The 19,753-nt window shown below is 42.4% G+C and overlaps 1 protein-coding gene across 1 annotated transcript; it reads left to right on the top strand.

Moving 5' to 3' along the window:
* Positions 1–465: 465 nt before the first annotated feature.
* LOC139657069 (kelch-like protein 10) lies at positions 466–9,611 on the top strand. The gene is made up of 7 exons (XM_071534774.1): positions 466–617; positions 1,695–2,184; positions 2,862–3,473; positions 5,404–5,553; positions 6,386–6,717; positions 9,203–9,433; positions 9,503–9,611. The coding sequence occupies exons 1-7, from the start codon at positions 466–468 to the stop codon at positions 9,609–9,611; spliced, it is 2,076 nt and encodes a 691-aa protein (XP_071390875.1).
* The last annotated feature ends 10,142 nt before the right edge of the window (positions 9,612–19,753 follow it).

Raw genomic sequence — 19,753 nt, forward strand, 5'->3', positions numbered from 1 at the left:
AGCTATATTATTGATACATGGCAATGCTATATACATATATATATACACATACTGTATACATAAAATGAAATGGAGCAAAAATGCAAGATTAGTTGACTGAGCTGCATGTGAACATGATGAAACTCTCCATACGACAATTTTATTATATTTTCATGGCCTTAATTACATTATATTGAGGTGTTATTGGGGTAAAACCAGTATCACACTATAAAATAAATAATGAAAATATTGACATTGTGTTTTTAGTTGTATTTCTGTGTTACTATAATATCCACTGCTTTAATTTCTGTTTACTGTGAGGCTTTGTGATGCAATAAAGAGCCATAGAATCTGACCAAGAGATGCTTGAAAGTTCATGATTCTCACATGCAGACAAGCTGGTGAAACCTGTCTAGTAGAAGGACAAAATCATCCACGACCTAAAGAATAGAGTAAATGATATCGTACTGATCGATTAAAAACAAAATGAACGAACGAGACAAAGCGTCAAACAGCTCAGGCTCGGTGTTTAATGAGCTGCGTCTGGAGGGGAAACTGTGTGACGCGGTGATCAGAGTCGATGGCGCTGAATTCAACGCCCACAAGATCATCCTCTGCGGCTGCAGCTCATACTTCTGGTGAGTTGGTTATCTCAGCGAGGAGATGTCGGTAAAGTTGGAAGGAAAAAACAAAAGCTTCAAAAAACAAAATACTTCCAAAATGATGATTGTGACTCATCTGAATCTGAAAAACAAAACCATATGACGGTCTCACTGCATTATTTCTTACTGTGTTACTTCTCTTTAAGTCAAGTGTTTCCTCCAGTGCTTTTAACAAAACAGGTTTGTCACATAGTGCTTTACAAACAACAAAGGACCTAAAAAACACAAGAGAGCACACACACTCACATTTTTTGGAGGATACTTTTTAGGTTTACCTGCACACAGTCAGCATAGTTGTTTTCCTCCCTTCAGAAGAAGCTGTTTGCTGCCATTCATTCTTTGTCCAGTATGAAAAACAACAAAAAACAAACTTCCACAGAGCGATGACTCCATCACAGGACATATGAACCCTTCATTTGGTTCGGTCAGACTTTCTGTTTTCTCCTTACTTCACTGAGCTGAGTCGAGTGTTTTCATCTCAGCGCTGCGTTACGTTCAGTTACGGTCAGTCAGCTGACGCCACAGGAAGTAATCCTCAAAACACTTTACTGTCACATCCATGGCTTTTGATTTTGGGGGTCTTTGTTAGAATAAAATGACAAAAAAAACTAAAAATAATGACAAAAAACAAGTAAAAGCAAATGTTAAAAAATCTAATTACATACTGCATGTGTTGCAAAATGATTGGGGGAAATGTAAACTGGACATAGACAGATGTAAATGGCCTGTAGCTATAAATGACACTGGTATTTTCCTTTTTAAGATATGAAGCCTGATTGTGTGTGTGTGTGTGTGTGTGTGTGAGAGAGAGAGAGGGAGTGTGGGTGTGCATGCATTAACATCTTACATCACTCTTTTATTGATGTTCAGGACTGTATTTCACTGAATTTTCTGCAGTTTAACTCAAACATGTTGAAAATTTGAAGATACAAGGCCAGATTGTGTCTGTGTGTGTGTGTGTGTGTGTGTGTGTGTGTGTGTGTGTGGCCATCTTGAAAGAAAACAACATCCCCAAAATAATCCTCTGCCTTCCTCTCCATCCTAATCCCACAGCGCTCTCTTCACCCACGGCTGGACGTCCCAAGAGCAGCGTCACTACAACATCCCCGGCGTGTCGGCCGACATGATGCGCCTCCTCCTCGAGTTCGCCTACACCCGCTCCGTCCCGGTGACCGAGGACAACGTGGAGGAGCTGTTGGTGGCGGCGGACCAGCTCTGCGTCATGGGCGTCGTACGCACCTGCTGCGAGTTCCTGGAGCAGCAGCTCTGCCCGCAGAACTGCATCGGCATCTGGAGGTTCATGGAGGTCTACCACTGTCCGGACCTGAGGGGCAAGGTCTTCCGGTTCATCCTGCGCCACTTTGAGGAGATCGCCGTAGCCTCCGAAGAGTTCCTGACGCTCTCTCTGCAGCAGCTGGTGGAGTTCCTCGAGCGGGACGATCTCAACGTGAATAAGGAGAGCGCGGTGTTCGAGGCCGCGCTCCGCTGGATCGGCCACTCACCTGAGGAACGGGACGGTCACATCTCCGTGCTGCTGCCCAAGGTAACTGAGGGATGGACAGTAAGGCAGCTGTCACTATTTTCTGTTTTTTTTACATCTTTGGCATTTAGATGATCTGGTCTTAGCCTGAGTGCAATAGTATAATCAGGGTGGTAGTCAAGACCACCTTAGTCGAGTCCAAGTCACTTTCAAGACCGAGTCCAAAGGGAGTCCAGACCAAGTAAAGACTGAGACCAGAGCAAATCGAGTCCTATTCAAGACCAAAATAGACAATAAACAGTGTGCACTAACCCCTTCAACATCCAACTAATTAGTGCATAAGATATTGACTATTCAATGAATAGAGGTTCGAGGACCGCCACATATTAGAATTAGATATAATCCCTTTAATTGTGTGTAGTGCTGGGGAGAAATTACACCAAGGTGGCAGGCAGGAAAGTCAACATCCAATAATGGCCAATACCACGAAAAGTCAAAATAGCCACGAGTCCAAAAGTGTTCTGGAGACCGGACTCAACACTACAGTATCATAAAGTTGAATTCCTAGATCAAATATTTGGGAGTGCAACGGTCAAAGCTACAGATGACAAATACAACAAATATTCATGTGTGCTTGGAATATTATAGAATTATAGAATATATTCCCAAATATCTGCCACATCTCACAAATCTGTTTAGACTGTTTAATGTCTAACTTGTGTCTTCTCATCTCTGTCCAGGTCCGCCTGGCTTTGATGACCACTGACTACTTAATGAACAACGTGAAGAAGAACGCTCTGGTGAAGGACAACGCAGAGTGCCTCCTGATCATCCTCAATGCCCTGAGGGCCATATTCGATTTCACCACCTCTGCCTCTGATTCCCACAACGCTCTGTCCCGCCCTCGCCTGCCCCACGCCGTCCTGTTGGCCGTCGGAAGCTTGAGCGGTGGCGGTCTGACCAACGGCATCGAGGCGTACGATCCCCGCGCCGACCGCTGGGTCACCGCGACAGACGGCCACGAGGAGAGTCCTCGGGCTTACCACGGCGCCGCTTTCCTCAACGGCGCCGTCTACTGCGTCGGCGGCTTGGGCAGGGCCGGGTATTTCAACAGCGTGCGAAAGTTCGATCTCAGCACCCACACCTGGCACCAGGTGGCGGCCATGCACACATACCGCGCCCATGTCAGTGTGGCCGTGCTGAACGGCTGTATCTACGCCATGGGAGGCTACAACGGACACGTTCGGCTCAACACTGCCGAGCGCTACGATCCCAAGACCAACCAGTGGACTGTGCTCCCACCCATGAACGAGCAGAGGAGCAACGCCAGCGCCACAACACTCTACGGAAAGGTGGGTGGAGCTAGAAATAACTCAACACACAGCTGTAGCTCTGGGAGGCGAGAGCACATAGGTTACAGAAGCATGACTGGAAAACTGCCAAACTGGGAAAGTGAATACAAAATGCCCTCTTCTCCCTTAATATTGAGCTACACTTACAGTACACTCACATGAAACTGTCTAGCTGCACTTCCGGCATGATGGCGCCTGTGTTTGGCTTTGCCACTGCCCGCCCATCCAGTGTGGTCCTACTTGTCATATGTGCAATGGTGTTGCTAGCGCACCTGTTTCTTCCTGATGTATCCGCTGCTTGGGTGTATGACCGCCAGACCCTTCTTGGTATTCAATCATCTATGGTAGATTTCTATGGCATGATTCCGTGGGATGGTGTCTTCCAACCCCCGTTCTCTCGATCTTCATGCATTCCTGTACATCTCTTTTAAGCCAGATAAGACTGACAAACTGTCTGTTTTGCACGATTGTCTGATTGCCATTAAGGACTGGATGGCCAACAACTTTCTACAGCTTGACACAGACAAGACTGAGGTTCCTATTATTGCTTCACTCAGTGTATTGGGTCCCTTTCCTCAACTGTACGGTCTAACCTTAGAAACCTTGGTGTTATATTAAGTCAATGTAATTTTTCACCTGCCTCAGCAAGGCATCCCTGGACCGTCTACAAATGGTACAGAACGCTGCTGCAAGGCTGTTGACCAGGTCCAGCAGGACGTCTCACATCACACCCATCTTGGCTTCCTTACATTGGCTTCCCATCAAGTTTAGGATTCAATTTAAGGTTCTTGTAATCACATATAGAGCCCTGCATGGTCAGGCACCTGTGTACATCTGCGACCTGCTCCATCCCTACAGCACCAGCAGGTCATTTAGGTCTTCTGACCAGGGCTGACTGGTCGTCCCTCACTCTAGACTCAAAACAAAAGGTGATGGAGTTTGAAATTGTGGCTCCTAAACTGTGGAACGCTCTTCCACTGGACTTAAGATCTGCAGTCTCTGTTGACACTTTTAAAAAGCAGCTGAAGACTCATCTGTTCAGACTGGCCTTTGTCTCGCCTCTTGTGTCTGTATTTCTGTGACTATGTCTTTTGTTTTTATGTTTTATTGTTTTTTACTATTTGATGGTCTTATTTTAACTGTTTTACTCCTGTGAAGCACTTTGTGACTTTGCTCTGTGAAAGGTGCTATATAGATAAACTTTACTTACTTACATAAACGTTATGTTGAAACAAGTTAGCTTGTGTCTTTGTTAAGTTACACCATGAAGACTTCAGGTGCACCTTAACTAGTACAGTTTAAAGGCATCAAACCAAACCACTCTCACAGTAACTTTTTCACCTTCTGTGTTCAATAATGTCCCAGCCAAAGTCACTTACTCCTAAAGTTAATATTCTCGAAAGTTAATGTTAACCTAGGCGATAATGAGAGAAAAAGAGGATAAACCTAACTAGCCGATTTAGCTTTACCAAATATCAGCAAATTTGTACGTTATCCAATATCAGCACAAGTAGAACCCCTCACACATTTTTGACAGTTAAAGTAGAGATAGAAAGAAAGATAGAAAGATTGTGAGAGAGAGAGAAAATGCCAACATCGAAAGACATTTCATCTGTGAAGGTTAAAAAGCCTCGTTCTCAAGCCAAAAAAGCAAATAACAAAGCAGTTTTATTATTCTAGTATTTAGCATTGGGCTAAATTCAGCTAATTCAGTATTAGCTCTTCAGTAGACATTTCCATTGGATCTCTGCTCTAATTAGTTGCTTACTCCTCTCTGTTGTGAAAATGCGACTTTATTGTTTGTGTCAATCACAGGCCGCCGTAAACTGAGCCAGACGCCTGTAGTCAATGTTGTTGTAATTCCTCTTGGTCGCCAGCAGAGGTCTATAAAAGATCACAGATTACTTAATGCCCCTTTAACTCTCCCTAGGTGTTCATCTGCGGCGGGTTCAGCGGGAACGAGCCCCTGGCGACAGCTGAGCGCTACGACCCAGAGACCAACCGCTGGACGCTGATCGCCGACATGAGCAGCAGGCGCAGCGGCTTGGGCGCCATCGCCTACAGAGAGCGCGTCTACGCAGTAAGCAGCACACAAACACTGATCACACTCATATGACGCTCAAACACTCTGAGACACAGAGGGGACTCCAGTCAGACTCTAGAGGACTAGAGGTCAGGGAAGGTTCGGGAGGGTTCGGTCCCAATATCGGGCCGATATTGGCCTTTTCTTAAAAATCAGATATCAGTCAGTCATTGTCGTTCACCACTGATATGATGGAGGTTCCTCCCTGACCACAGCTACAGGAAAACAATCTATAAAACCTACAACAACATTTATTTTCATTTATTAATTGAATTGTTCAATTATTTGTAAATTAATTCTTCATTTAAAAGGCAGTAATGTTCCCCAGAGTTTCTCTACCATTGAACAGGTGTGGTGGGTCTCCCTGCCGTAAAGATCTGCTAAAAGAATTTCATTAGTCTGGGTTTCAGAGGAGAGCTATAATGCACACAGCACAGTGGTTCTCAACCTGGGGGTTGGGACCCTCCAGGGGGTCGTGAGGTAATTTTGGCAGGTTGCAAGGTGATTTATAGGACACAAACAAACATATTTCTGTTATACAAATTCATTAATATGTCTATTTTTTCTGTTTTTCTCAAATTTTTGCTTTTTTCTTGTAAAACACTGAATAGTTTTCAGCCTCTCTGCCCCCTCTGATAATCAAATAAAACAACCGGAAAATGGAAAATCACTCTCTGGTTGGACCGTCTTTAACGGGGGTCATGAGTAGGCATCGCTTCGTTATAAGGGGGCACGAGGCAAAAAGGTTGAGAACCGCTGCTCATGAATGCAGCACCAGCCCCACCTCCGCTTGAAACCTCTGACCCATAATCCACCTCTCCTCTCCTAGGTGGGCGGCTTTGACGGCACCCACCGCCTGAGCAGCGCCGAGGCCTACGACCCGCTGAGCAACACGTGGCGCGCCGTGCCCGCCATGCTGCAGCCGCGCAGCGACTTCGGCATCGAGGTGGTGGACGACCAGCTGTTTGTGGTCGGAGGCTTCGACGGCTTCGCCCGCTGTTTGAACGTGGAGCGTTATGACCAGAGCGCCGGCGAGTGGCACGAGGCCCGCGACATGGAGGTACTCTGCAGCACGCTCAGCTGCTGCGTGGCACACGGACTGCCCAACATCGCAGAGTACGCCGCACCTCGCCACGCCCTGCAGCGCCCTGCGGCTCCCCGGTGCCGAGGAGCCCGCCGGCACGACCGGGGGGATCTGTCTAACATCTGAATAGGCCTATTTTTAGCCCAGTCCCGCCCTATCCACCTTGGCGTAGACTGGTGTTTGTAACAAATAAATGTAATTAATTTCTCTTTGCATCTAACAGGAGTGGTACTGTTGTTATTATAATAATTTCCAAGATTCTCTTCGTTTGACATACAGTATATTCACAAATGTGTCTTGCCTGTCTGGACACATTTGTGAATATATGTCTCCCATCTGGTATCTTATAATATGCACTCTAACATATTCTACTATCAGATTTACAGATGGAGGTAACATAGTATGTGCATAAATCTGTGTAGAATGTGCAAATGTGCAGAGTTATCAATCACCTTGTAAAATTAACTGATGAAGGATCATAGGCTGTTCAGTTCAACCTTTAACTGTGGATTAAATTAATGTTACTCATTCTCCTTTCCTCTCAGCCAGAGGTGTGACCAAGTCAACTTTGCTCCAGTCCCAAGTCAGTCTCAAGTCTTGAGGCACAAGTCTCAAGTCAGTCTCAAGTCTTGAGGCACAAGTCTCAAGTCAAGTCTCAAGTCTAAATGTAGAACAGCAAGTCAAGTCAGAACAAATCGAGAGTCCAGTATCAATTTAATATCTTAAAGAAAACTAAATATCTAGGACTTTTCAATGCAATATGGTTTTAATAGGATAAAAACTTGGTAAGAGCATCATGAGTTTGATTTCTATAATCAGTTTCAACTTCAATAAATTCAATCATTCCATACAAATTCAGAAAACAGAATTTAAATGCAGTCGTCTGCTGGAACAAATCTCATCACTTTCAATCTAAGTCATTTACACAAACACAAGATCTCAAGTCAAGACTTAAGAAACCTTTTCAAGTCATCAAAGTACAAGTCAGAGTCAAGTCCCAAGTCACCAGAACCCAAGTCAAGTCCAGTCTCAAGTCTTCTCTTCACGCGTCAAATCAAGTCTCAAGCTATTAAAATTGTGACTCGAGTCCCCACCTCTGTATTTTAGAGATACTGAATGACTCAGATGGGAACAATGGGGACTTTGACTTATACAGGAGTACCGGTGTATGCATCAAGTCTCAATTCTGACAGGAGAGAGTCGGTCTGGAGCCACTGGAGAGGCGTTTAACAGGTAAACACCTCTGACAGACTCACACCTGGGCTTCCTGGACTCTTACAGTTGCTTTTGCTAAATCACACAAATAAATCTTTGTATGTGGAAACACCGGTGTGTGTATGGGTAACTTCTATCAATCTAGAAGTAGCGTCAGAGCGGCCGGATACATCAGTCACTAGTGATTGGTTCAGATACGTCGGTCACTAGTGATCGGTTCAGATACGACAGTCACTAGTGATTGGTTCAGATACATCAGATATGTCAGGTGTAAATGTAATCTAGCTAAATCATATCTGTACACAATTCAGATCCAGGACTCTTATTAAAAAGTCCTTTAAACATCAATATATTATCGTCAAGTGACTTGTGATACCTTGGTATAATTACCAGAAACATATGAGACAATGGTCGATTTGTAGCCTCTATCTCACACCAGCGGTAGTGTTAGTGCTATTGTTTCTCAAAATCAAAATTTCCCATAAACCCCGATGATCTTCAGTCAAAAGTTTTCTCTTTGGCTGTGTTCTCTTTGGAAAGTGATTTCTCCATCTTCCTTTCCCTCCTTCCACCATCTGCTGCCAGAAACTCTTTCAGCTTTAGCTCCGTTTGCTCTGGAAGAACAGAACCTCTTCCTGTTTTGTGCCGTAAAGCGATCCAGCAGATTTCCCTCCAGATCCACCAGGTGGCGAAACTATGGAGGATGCAAATATTAACATGGTGATGATTATTAATATTAAAAAAGATACACACATTGACATGATTCGCTCCCTTCCTCAGACCCTCCCTCTGTTCCCTTTCCTCCTCCATCCATCTCTCTTCACCCCTCCCTCGCTCTTTCTCTCTCTGCCTTCCTCTCTCTCTCTCTGTCTGCCTCACATCTTCCCTCCCTCCCATCCCTCCATAGCTAATTCCAGTCTCCCAGGACCTTTCAGATGTCACCTATAGCAGGTCTTTGTAGCCAACCTAGACGACACTGCATGAATACTGATCAGCAGGCGATGGATGGATGGATAGAAGGAGCAATAGATAGAGATAGATTGATAATGACGGGTGAAAGACTAACAGCTAAATAATGGATGGATGGAAAGAAGGGATGTATGAATGGATAGATATATAGACTGATGAGGTGATGTATGGATAGCGAGCTTGCTAGACACACACACGCACTGACAGATAGATACCACTGTGGACAGGAGGGGGAGGTAGAGATGGTGAACTCATCGGTTTCTAGGAGTGCAGCTCAACAGCAAACTGGACTGGTCGGACAAAACTGAGGCTCTACAGGAAAGGACAGAGCAGGCTGTTCTTCCTGGGGAGACTCAGGTCCTTCAACGTGTGCAACAGGCTGCTGCAGATGTTCTACCAGTCTGTAGCAGCCAGTCTGTTCTTTGCTGTGGTGTGCTGGGGAGGCGGCATCAAGGCAGGGGAAACCAACAGACTGAACAAGCTGGTGAGGAAGGCCGGCTCTGCTGTTGGACTCAGGCTGGACAGTCTGGAGGCAGTGGCAGAGAGGAGGATGAGGGGAAAGATAAACTCCATCCAGCAGCTTCAGCCACAGGCTCCTCCTTCCACGCTGTAAGACGGAGAGGCTCAGGCTCCTCCCCCCTCAGGCTCCTCCCTCCCTCAGGCTCCTCCTTCCCTCAGGCTCCTCCTTCCCTCAGGCTCCTCCTCCCACGCTGCAGGACGGAACCTCAGGCGTTCCTTTGTGCCGGCGGCCATTGGACGGTTCAACACCATCCGCCATGACCTGTAGGATCCTTGCTTCCTGTTTTTTTGTTGCTTTTATACTGTTTTGCTTTGTTTTATGTTTTATGCTCTTTTTGCCTTTTTATGTTATGTTTTACTCTGTTATTGCCTTTTATCGTTCCATCTTGTTGTTGTTTTACTTTTTCTCTTTTAGTAGTTATTGTTGTCTTTTGACTTTAAAGCACTTTGTAACTGTTCAAAAAGAGCTGTATAAATAAAGCTTATTATTATTATTAAAGCTTATTATAAACACACAGATAAAGATGCAAAAACATGTATAAATCTGACATTGCTGCTAAATATTTTTCCCTCTTAAGAAAAGCACATTCTCAACACAGACCCAATACACACACACACACACTCTCTCACACACACACACACACACACACACACACACACACACACACACACACTCTTCTGCTGTGGTTGCGAGATGTTTCTCTATTGATCTCACTCGGCCTACAGAGAGCAGTTGGAGCCTCACATCTGCCTGCGCTGCACTTTAACTTTGTTTTTGTCTCTGTCTCTCCTCCTGTCTGTCTTGACAGATTGATAGATAGATACACACTAATAAGGATTCCATATAGAACCAAAAAATGAAGCCTGGTCTCACAAAACTTCAGGAAATTATGTCTGAAACGACATCTTAAAAATAATATATGTGCTCCGTGCATGAATAGTGTACATTTGAATACTTGATTGTACATTGTATTGTATTAAAACAATTTAGGAATATTTCTTTTGATGATTTTTTATTTTAAAGGGGAAATAAGTACGTTTTGGGACAATCTGCTTATCTCACAATACAATTCAATACCTGATTTGAGGTTCAGGATCAATACAACCAGGATACAATGTGATCAATAAAAGTTCAGTGACAACAAAGTCTGACTGTGCAGAATTCTGTTTATTTCTGAGACACAAATCTTTCTAGCCACGCCATTGGCTGCTAGAATGTAAACAACAATTTAAAAAAGTGCAAATAATATAATTTAGATAATGTAGCTAATATTGTCATTCATTTTTCTGACCCACAATATGAATGGTCACATTTTCGTATTTCGTATTCCTATCCATAGGTTTTACCACTGTTTTTATGTAGCCAGATGCTGCAATTTCTGTCAAAACTAATTTGTTTTGGAACAAAAACTCCTCACCCACTGAAATTTGAATGAATATCAATGAAAGTCTCTGAAGCAGCATTTGTACCATGTGAAACTAAAACTCTCCACTGAAATCGGTACTGATGGACAAATTCAGTAGTGGTGGAAAAAGTACTCAAACCCTTTACTTAGGTAAAAGTAGGGATACTATAATGGAAAAATACTCCATTAAAAGTAAAAGTCCTGCACTCAAAAGTTTACTTAAAGCTGTAATAAGCAAAATTTCCTGACCACTAGAGGGTCACAGAAACTGCAACACTTGTAAATAAAGCACAGCAAAGCCACTGCACTACGGAGACCTACCAAGGACAAACCTAGAAAAGCACCGTGCATAAATGCTAACGGCTAAGCTAACCGTACCTACGGAGAAGTGTCACCTGTTACCAGTCTCACTTTGACAGATTCTTCTCCCGCTGAAGTCTACATGTTCCACAATGACAAGTGAAGAGGCAGGTAGCAAGTTTACCAGTTTAACAAGTTTACTCGCTCGCTTCATTGATTCCACCATTAATAGAGTTTTTTTTCAGGAATAGAGCTGAATGGACCGGGAGGAGCTTTGGGCCGTCGGTTAAATGTAGTGGAGTAAAAAGTACAATATTTCCCTCTGAAATGGTGGTGGAGTAAAAGTATAAAGTCTCACAAAATGGAAATACTCGAGTAAAGTGGCAGTACCTCAAAATTGCACTTAAGTACAGTACTTGAGTAAATGTACTTAGTTACTTTCCACCTCTGAAATTCAGTTCAGTGTTTTGGGAAACTCTTGGAGTCCCGCAGTGTGTTGCATGTTTTCCCCTCTTTCTCTCCCATCTCCAGTCCCTGCCTGTGTCTGCTGTGTGCGGTCTCATAAAGCAAGTAATCCCATAATACTAATCTCATAAACAGCTAATGAATGCTTAGTGCTCAAAATGTGGGTGGCTTTGTAATCAAATAATACAGCGATAACCCATTAGTGATGTTTACAGAAATTGGTGGAAATGATATTCAGCATCATGAGAATAAAAATAATCAGAGCGCTCGGCCAGATGGAAACCTCTCATCTCCAGAAAGTCAACTTTACAAGAAGGGGTTCGTTTAAAGCCCTGAAGAACATGTTGGCTTTTTTAATGATTTAGCCACTACAATAAAGGCTTTTTAAATATTTCCTTCCTCGTGGTTATATTTTTATATTTGGAGTGCCTGGATTGTCCTTTTGTTTGTAGCACTCTTTTTTCCCTGTGATCTTAGTTTGACAATATAGCAACCAGTCATTTCCTTTTTTTTTTTTCTTTGTTTTTACAGGGAGGAGATCTTTTTTTAAAACTTAATTTGCATCACTATACAGTGTGCTGTTAGGAATCTGTTTCTTTGCAGAGACACAGCACATGTAAACACCAAAGTGGAACTGGAGCCGGAGCAACTGACTCCGTTATTTTTATCAGAAGTTCAGTTGTGGTCCGCTGACTTCATGGAGTTGGAGGTTTGGAGTCTTTCTGGAGCCGGACTCTAGTGGACGTTAGCTGCATGTTGAAGTCGATCCTGAAAGCAGTTCCTCTGAGGGTTTTGGACGCTTGGGGAAGACACTTTGGCTGTTTAGAGCAGTGATTCTCAACCTTTTTCACATCAATCACATCAATATCAATCACATTAGGGCCACACAGATCCCCATTTTAATGAGATTGTGTCTCTTGAACCCAAATCTGAGCGTATTTTCATTGTCACATATGATTTTGTCCAGAATCCCATTACTATCTGTATTGTAGGTAGAGAGATAATAGAGAAACTATGACCAAAATAGTAATTATCCTACATTCTCTACATGTGTTAACTTCTTGTAAATGAAATAATTGAAGTTTAACAATTCATCAATTTGCCTGGGACCCCATGGAACCCCCTCAAGGACCCCTGGTGGTCCCCGGACCTCACGTTGAGAACCACTGGTTCATATGATAGAACTTGTGATCTTCTGGCTGTGTGTCTCTCTCTCTGTAACCACCGGGCCACCTTGATGAAAAACTGGTTAAATTAACACTCAGGCTTATTTCTTTAAATGAGTTCTTTAATGACACGTTTAATTGAAATTATAGAACTACATTTGAAGATATGATAACATGAAAAGACCAATCGCTTGGACCGAAACGCAGCGGCGTTCCCTTCGATCCACCGAGACCCCGTGACTGCCAACTGTCAGAATATTACTTTCTGCTCTTGCTGTTATTGCTGCCGTCTCTCTGCAGCTCCATTGTGATTTTCATGTAGTCGTCAATTAACTTGTACTGAAATGATAGAAGATAATTGCATTTGGCTTTTATGGGAGGCTGTACAGAGGCAGTTATTATTGAATTTCGGTTTTGCATGAGCGAAGGGTGCAGTCTGCCACGTACCCAAATCAATAAACATTACGCTCATAAACACAAATACACATAAATACACACATACACACACACACACACACACGCAGACATCATGTTCATTATTTCTCAGTCATATTGTCTCTTTTCTGTGGACACACACACAACACACACACACACACACAGAAAGCCATTAAGTTGATTTATGAACCATAAACAGAATATTATTGCTCTGCCAATGTGTGTGAAGTATGTTTTATGCATGGGATTGCTATCTGTTCGATGAAAATGATTTTCCACAATAATATCTGCTTCCAGCATGAAAATATGGTGTGTGTGTGTGTGTGTCTGTGTCTGTGTGTGTGTGTGTGTGTGTGTAATCTGTAGTGGTGATCTGAGTATCCTCAGACTAAAGGTGGGGATTGACCCCACTGACTGTAAAGTGAAGACACATCCATTGTAAGCACACACACATACACATACACATACACATACACATACACACACACACACACACACACACACACACACACACACACACACACACACACACAGCCATCCCTGCCTTCCTGATGGTGGGAATGTTTCAGAAAATCAAGTTCATTTCTCCTCAGATTCCTCTGCAAATCCATTGAACATACTGGTTTTCATTTCCACCATGATAGTTTTTCCAGTTTTTCTCCATGACATTTTGCCCACAGTATATTCAGACTTCCTAGATTGCAGCTGTTACCCAGAGTTTTGAAAATCCAAACTGTTTGGCCGTGGTGCACAAATGAAACTGATGACTGTGCAAGTGCAAACAGGAAGGAGGCATCATTCCTAAATGCTTCACGCCAGAGCAATCGCATTTGGTGGATCGGTTTCAAATCTCCCCCACTACTCAAAAAAAAAGAGAAAAGAGAAACTCAAACTGCATCAACAGAAAATCCAAGCTCCGCTCACATGGTTTGATTGACAGGTGATCTGTGGGAAGTGCAGAAACACCACAGTGAGGCTGAGGGACAAAGATGGAGACAAGATAAACACTTAAAAAAAAAGAGATTCTCACAGATTACATCTTAAAGGTACAATATGTGACATTTCCGCATTAAAATATCTAAAAACGACTAGACCTATGTTATGTATTTTTTTGAGTTGTGTACTTACATTATCCCAAATGGTTCCAACAATGTTCAAACCCAGAGAAATCCGTAATTTTCTTCAAGGTAACGTTGCGTTTCATTTGGTCGCCTGTCATGGCGTCATATCCCCTTTACCCCCTAACTTCCTGTCAATGGCGTCATATCCCCTTTACCCCCTAACTTCCTGTCACAGCGTCATATCCCCTTTACCCCCTAACTTCCTGTCACGGCGTCATATCCCCTTTACCCCCTAACTTCCTGTCATGGCGTCATATCCCCTTTACCCCCTAACTTCCTGTCATGGCGTCATATCCCCTTTACCCCCTAACTTCCTGTCACAGCGTCATATCCCCTTTACCCCCTAACTTCCTGTCAATGGCATCATATCCCCTTTACCCCCTAACTTCCTGTCACAGCATCATATCCCCTTTACCCCCTAACTTCCTGTCATGGCGTCATATCCCCTTTACCCTCTAACTTCCGGGGGAAACAGGGGAAACACCAGATGATCCGTCAGAGAGTGAGGAAGGAAGTCGGCCAGCTAGCTAGCTAGCCGCTCTAGCCGCTCTGTTGTTTTTTTTCATTCTATTGTTTTTATCGCTCACTGTGACGGATCACGATTATTCATTCCCGTTTGCTGCGCGTTCTGTCGCTGAAGCTGTCCCCGAAAAAAACTCCCATGATCCCACGCTACTTCATGACGTCATCAAGCTACGTCTTTTGTTATTGTTTTGATTGAGAGAGCCCTAGAGGCAGAAAATTACGTACTGTGCGTTTAAATGTCTGATGGAAAGTTTTTTTTTCAATACATTTTCAGCTAGAAAAGTGTGTGTAGTGTTCCTTTAAAGCCTCATTGAAATGAGCAGGGCGCTGTGGGCCATATCTGAGATGAGATGAGAGAGATTTGATTAAACCTGCACTCATGAGAGAGAGAGAGAGGGAGAGAAGGGGGGGGGGGAGAGAGAGAGAGAGACTCTGCCCTCCAGAGAGACAGAGAGTTTTCTAATAAATACAGTCAGAAATCATGGAAAGAGGGCAGAGAGAGGCAGAGAGAGAGAGAGATGAACTCAACCTTGACGGAGGCTCTCTCTGCCACTCAGCCTCCACTCAGATCATGAGTAGACAGGATAGGAAGTCAGAGCAGCGGAGAGAGAGAGAGAGACAGACAGACAGAGAGAGAGAGAGAGAGAGGGTGGAGAGACAACAGGAGTAAGACAGGCGATGATGATCTCTACCTTCTTTCTTCATAACTGGGCTGTGATCTCCGTTCTGTCTAGTTAATATACTTTGTTTTACATTTGTTATGTTTACAGTATTTTTCTTCTCTTTTCTGATGTCTCTACATGTTTATGTTTTTTTTCCTGTCATTTCTGTGTGTTTTGTGTTGTATTGTTATTTTTGTTAAGTAAATAAAAAAAAAGAACAATGTGCTAACTTGGGTTTTTACAGAATGAGTCAATGTTGTTGTTACATCATCAGTAAAAAAAACAAAAACAATGCTACAGTCCTTATAAAGTAGTGATTGCCGATTAATGTAATATTTTGATTTAATTACATTGTCCTGCAATTTATTACATTAACAGGTCAGCTATTATTACATTTTGAACTCATTTATTACATTAGTTATTACATTATCATTTGCTACAAGTTTGAAGCTTGTTGAAGGACGCTCTCTAACTCGCTCTTTTTATTTTTTAAAACACTTTTATATGGAAAAAAAATATATTTCTGTTATTTTTTCTCATTAAAGCTGTGTTCTGTTGTTTGGCTAAAAAACTAAGAAAAAAAAAAAAAAAAAGACAGGCGATGAGAGACAGAGAGAGAGAACGGGCGAGCTCGACTCAAAACTTCAACTTCTTTGGATTCCGAATCAAAAAACATAAACTATAGAAAAATGTCCACAGTCACGTAGTCACAGCAGCAACAGCAACATACTGAACGTGTTTCAGTGGGAGTGACCCGTATTTAGAAACAACCAGGGTCCTCAATTATCAATCAATCAATCAATAACTGTTCGGTAACACTTTACAACAAGGGTGCATTAATTAAGGGTTAGTTGATGCTTAATAAGCATTCACTAACCCTTCTTTTACTAATGGTGTCCATGTTAACTAAGGTATTAATTTATACATTATTTAATAGTTTGTAAAGATGACTATTAAATAATGTATAAATGAATACCTTAGTTAACATGAACACCATTAGTAAATGATTACCAGACTGTTAATTAAGCATTAACTAACCCTTAATTAATGTACCCTTATTGTAAAGTGTTACCAACTGTTATATATACAGTCTTCAGTGTGAAAAAAACAATTGTGGTCACATTTCATGGACACATCACCATCAGTCAGTTTTATAAGAAGCAGGATGATGAGTGTCAGGCTGCCTTTTGTGCCTCTAGCAGCTGCTTCATGTGTGTTTTAATGTAAAAGAAAATGGTGGCAGTATGTGTGAATGCAAGAGATATAGTATATATACTGTATACTGTATATATATTAGATCAAGAGACAGGCAAATGAAGAGAACAGACAAGGAAAAACACTTACTCTGAATCCATGGACACACACGGACACACACACACAAACACCATGGTTACATTGAGAGACAAGAAGTGGATAGGAGGAAAATACCATATGTCACCCCTTACCTAACCAAACACACACACACACACACACACACACACACACACACACACACACACACACAGTACTAGCAGGTGTGGAGAGGGCTGCTGATGTGTGATATTGGTTCCTGGGAGGTCGGCTGCCGTCTGGACACCCGATGGGAAAAGTTGCTCTGGATGTTTGAATGTATCTTCAGGTTTCAGAAAGACAAACTTAAGACTTTTTAATGCTGAGTGGAACTGGATTTAAAACCAATTTAACAACCAAAATAAAGAAACCCATTCATGAATCACAATTCATGCCATTCGCCTTACTTTCCAACTCTTCCTCCACTAGGGAACCTGTCAGTGTCATTATCTAAATTCATAGTGGAATCAAAATTAGTTTATTTTATTTTCTTTCTTTTTACTGTTCTTAAAGTTCTCATTGCTTTTATTTAGTGTTGTTTCATTACTAGTTTTCTTCTTTTACTGTTCTTAGTTGTCATTGTTTCTATTCACTGTTGTTTTATTGCCACTGTATCGTCTTGTTTGATTTTATTCTGGTCTGTAAAGCACTTTGTAAACCATTTTTTAGAAAGTGCTATATAAATAAACATAAGGATATTATAGACTTAGATATGCTGAACTTCAGATTGCATCAGTTTGCAGGCAGCATTGTGTTTGGTCCTCTGTAAAGTAATGTGATTACTCCCTGAAAGCTGTGATATGTTTTACTGCCAAGCGTCCATGTTCAGTCTTCCTGTCATGCTTTCACCTGATAAAATCCAAATAGCAGGAAAACTTACTTGACATGTACTTCAAGACTTTTCTTGAAGTACACCTTCTTGAAAGTTCTTGAAGGATACCTTTCAATATATTATACATTTTATTACATTATTGGTCAAGTTGTTACATTATTGGGTTTTATTATATTGAAAGGTGTTACATCATCGGTAAAATATTATTACAATATCAGTCAGGACATTTTATTACATTATTGGTCAAGTTGTTACATTGTTGGTTTTTATTACATTTTCGATCAAGTTAAGTGCAAATTTTATTACATTTTCAGGAAATTATTACATTATTGGGTGCTACAGGCCTATTTAACATTATTCATCAACATTTTTTTTCGTTTTAGCTTAATAATGCTGTTTAGACAAAAGCGCAAACAAAGAGTAAATTATAAATTGATTAATTAACAGGAGATAGTAACGTCTGTCGTCGTCAAGGCAACACGTGACGCCACAAAGTGCTGTCCCATTCCTCCTGTACCATTTGGAGCCTCATGACTTCTCACACTCAGGCTCTACAGCTGCACACACAGGTGATGCCAATTAAGTCTGTGAGGGCTCAGGGCCCGGTCTGTAGGGGGGGACACTGGGATTGGGCCAGAGAGAGAAAACAGAATATGCCGATATACATACATACTACTGCAGTGTTTCCCAACCCAGTCCTCAAGGACCCCTTTTCCTGCAAGTACTGGTTCCAGCTCTACTCTTGCGCACCTGATCCAGTTAAGGTCTTAATGCTGATTGGTAGAGACAGATCTACCTGAACAGAGCAGCATGAAAGTGTGTAGGCCCCATTGGGATCAGGTGTGCAAGAGTAAAGATGGAACAAAGGAGGACTGTGTTGGGAACCACTGTACTACAGAACATGCCAGCATACATGACCCCCACTGGGTCATAACAATAGTACTGTGCACTACACTGCACATTAAAGGGGAAAGTAGTAACTTTACTGTAACGCGTTACCACCCAACACTGATGCAAGCAAGTTCTTCTTCCCCATATGAGAAGAAAGATAAATGTAATATAAAAACAGAGAGAGAGTATGAGAGTCACTTTAGCCCCACAGGCGTCAACACATTAGTCAGTAGAGACACGCAACAACAAAACAACAACAAAACTAATTCTAACACGTCAGGCGGCTGCTTTGTGTAGGAATGAGAAATGGCACCAAAGCAAATTCTTCTGTCTCCTGATTTCAGAGCTAATCGCTGGTTTTAAAGGCAAATTTAAACCTCATTTAAGTGAAGGGCTTTTACCGCCACACTCATGAGTACTCACCACATCACCAGTTTGTCCCTGTGTGTGTGTGTGTGTGTGTGTGTGTGTGTGTGTCCACCAGCTCTGCTAGGTCAAGCTGTCCTGTCTAGTTGAATGGTTTTCCACTGGAAGCCTGGACTTGGCAGGTGGCAGTGAGTTAAAAATAGCAACACACACAAAACAGTGTGACTTTCTGCTGTTTGTCTCTGTTTTGTAAGCCGGAAAAAAAAATCTCCAGAAGTTGTTTGATCTGGTGTTGAGTCTTGTTTTTTTTTTTACAGTGTTGTCGTTATCAAGAGGCAAATAAATTCAGGTCGGCCAATTAGTTTGTTATTGTTTATTGAGAAGTGTGTAATTAGGAAAAGGAAAACGGAAAATGTCTTCTATTTCCGTTTTTCATTTGTGGATTTTGATGTGGATTTTTTCCATTTTTGTTTCTGAGAAGAAAATAGAATGACCAAAAAATACACGGACCACGAGGCTCTGACTTTTAAATAGGAACGTTTTGATTTTGGGTTTCGGGTCGGGTTTGGGCTTCAAATGTTGCATTACAGTCGGGCTTAGTTTCCAGGCCTGTGCACACCTCTATAGTGTGAACTCTATGGTGCAGATCCAGTCACGATCCCTCTGATCACACTGTACAGCATCCTTTAATTTACTGAATGTGTTGATCCTCTCTGAGCGCTGGTTGGGAGCATATACATTAGTAAAACAGAAAGAAATCCCTTGTATTTCGGCCCTGACCATTAAAACCCTGCCTCTCACTAACTCTGTGGTGGATGTGATGTTATCATCTAACCCTGCTGAGAAGAGAATAGCTGTTCCTTCGTCCCATGGCTAAGACAAAGCTGCCCCTTCCACCACAAGCCCCGGTCT

This window comes from Centroberyx affinis, unplaced genomic scaffold (genome assembly GCF_046629955.1).
Source record: "Centroberyx affinis isolate AG114_WGS23_722 - 3 ecotype Tasmania unplaced genomic scaffold, CSIRO-AGI_Caff_v1 ptg002621l_1, whole genome shotgun sequence".
NCBI classification, from domain to species: domain Eukaryota; kingdom Metazoa; phylum Chordata; class Actinopteri; order Beryciformes; family Berycidae; genus Centroberyx; species Centroberyx affinis.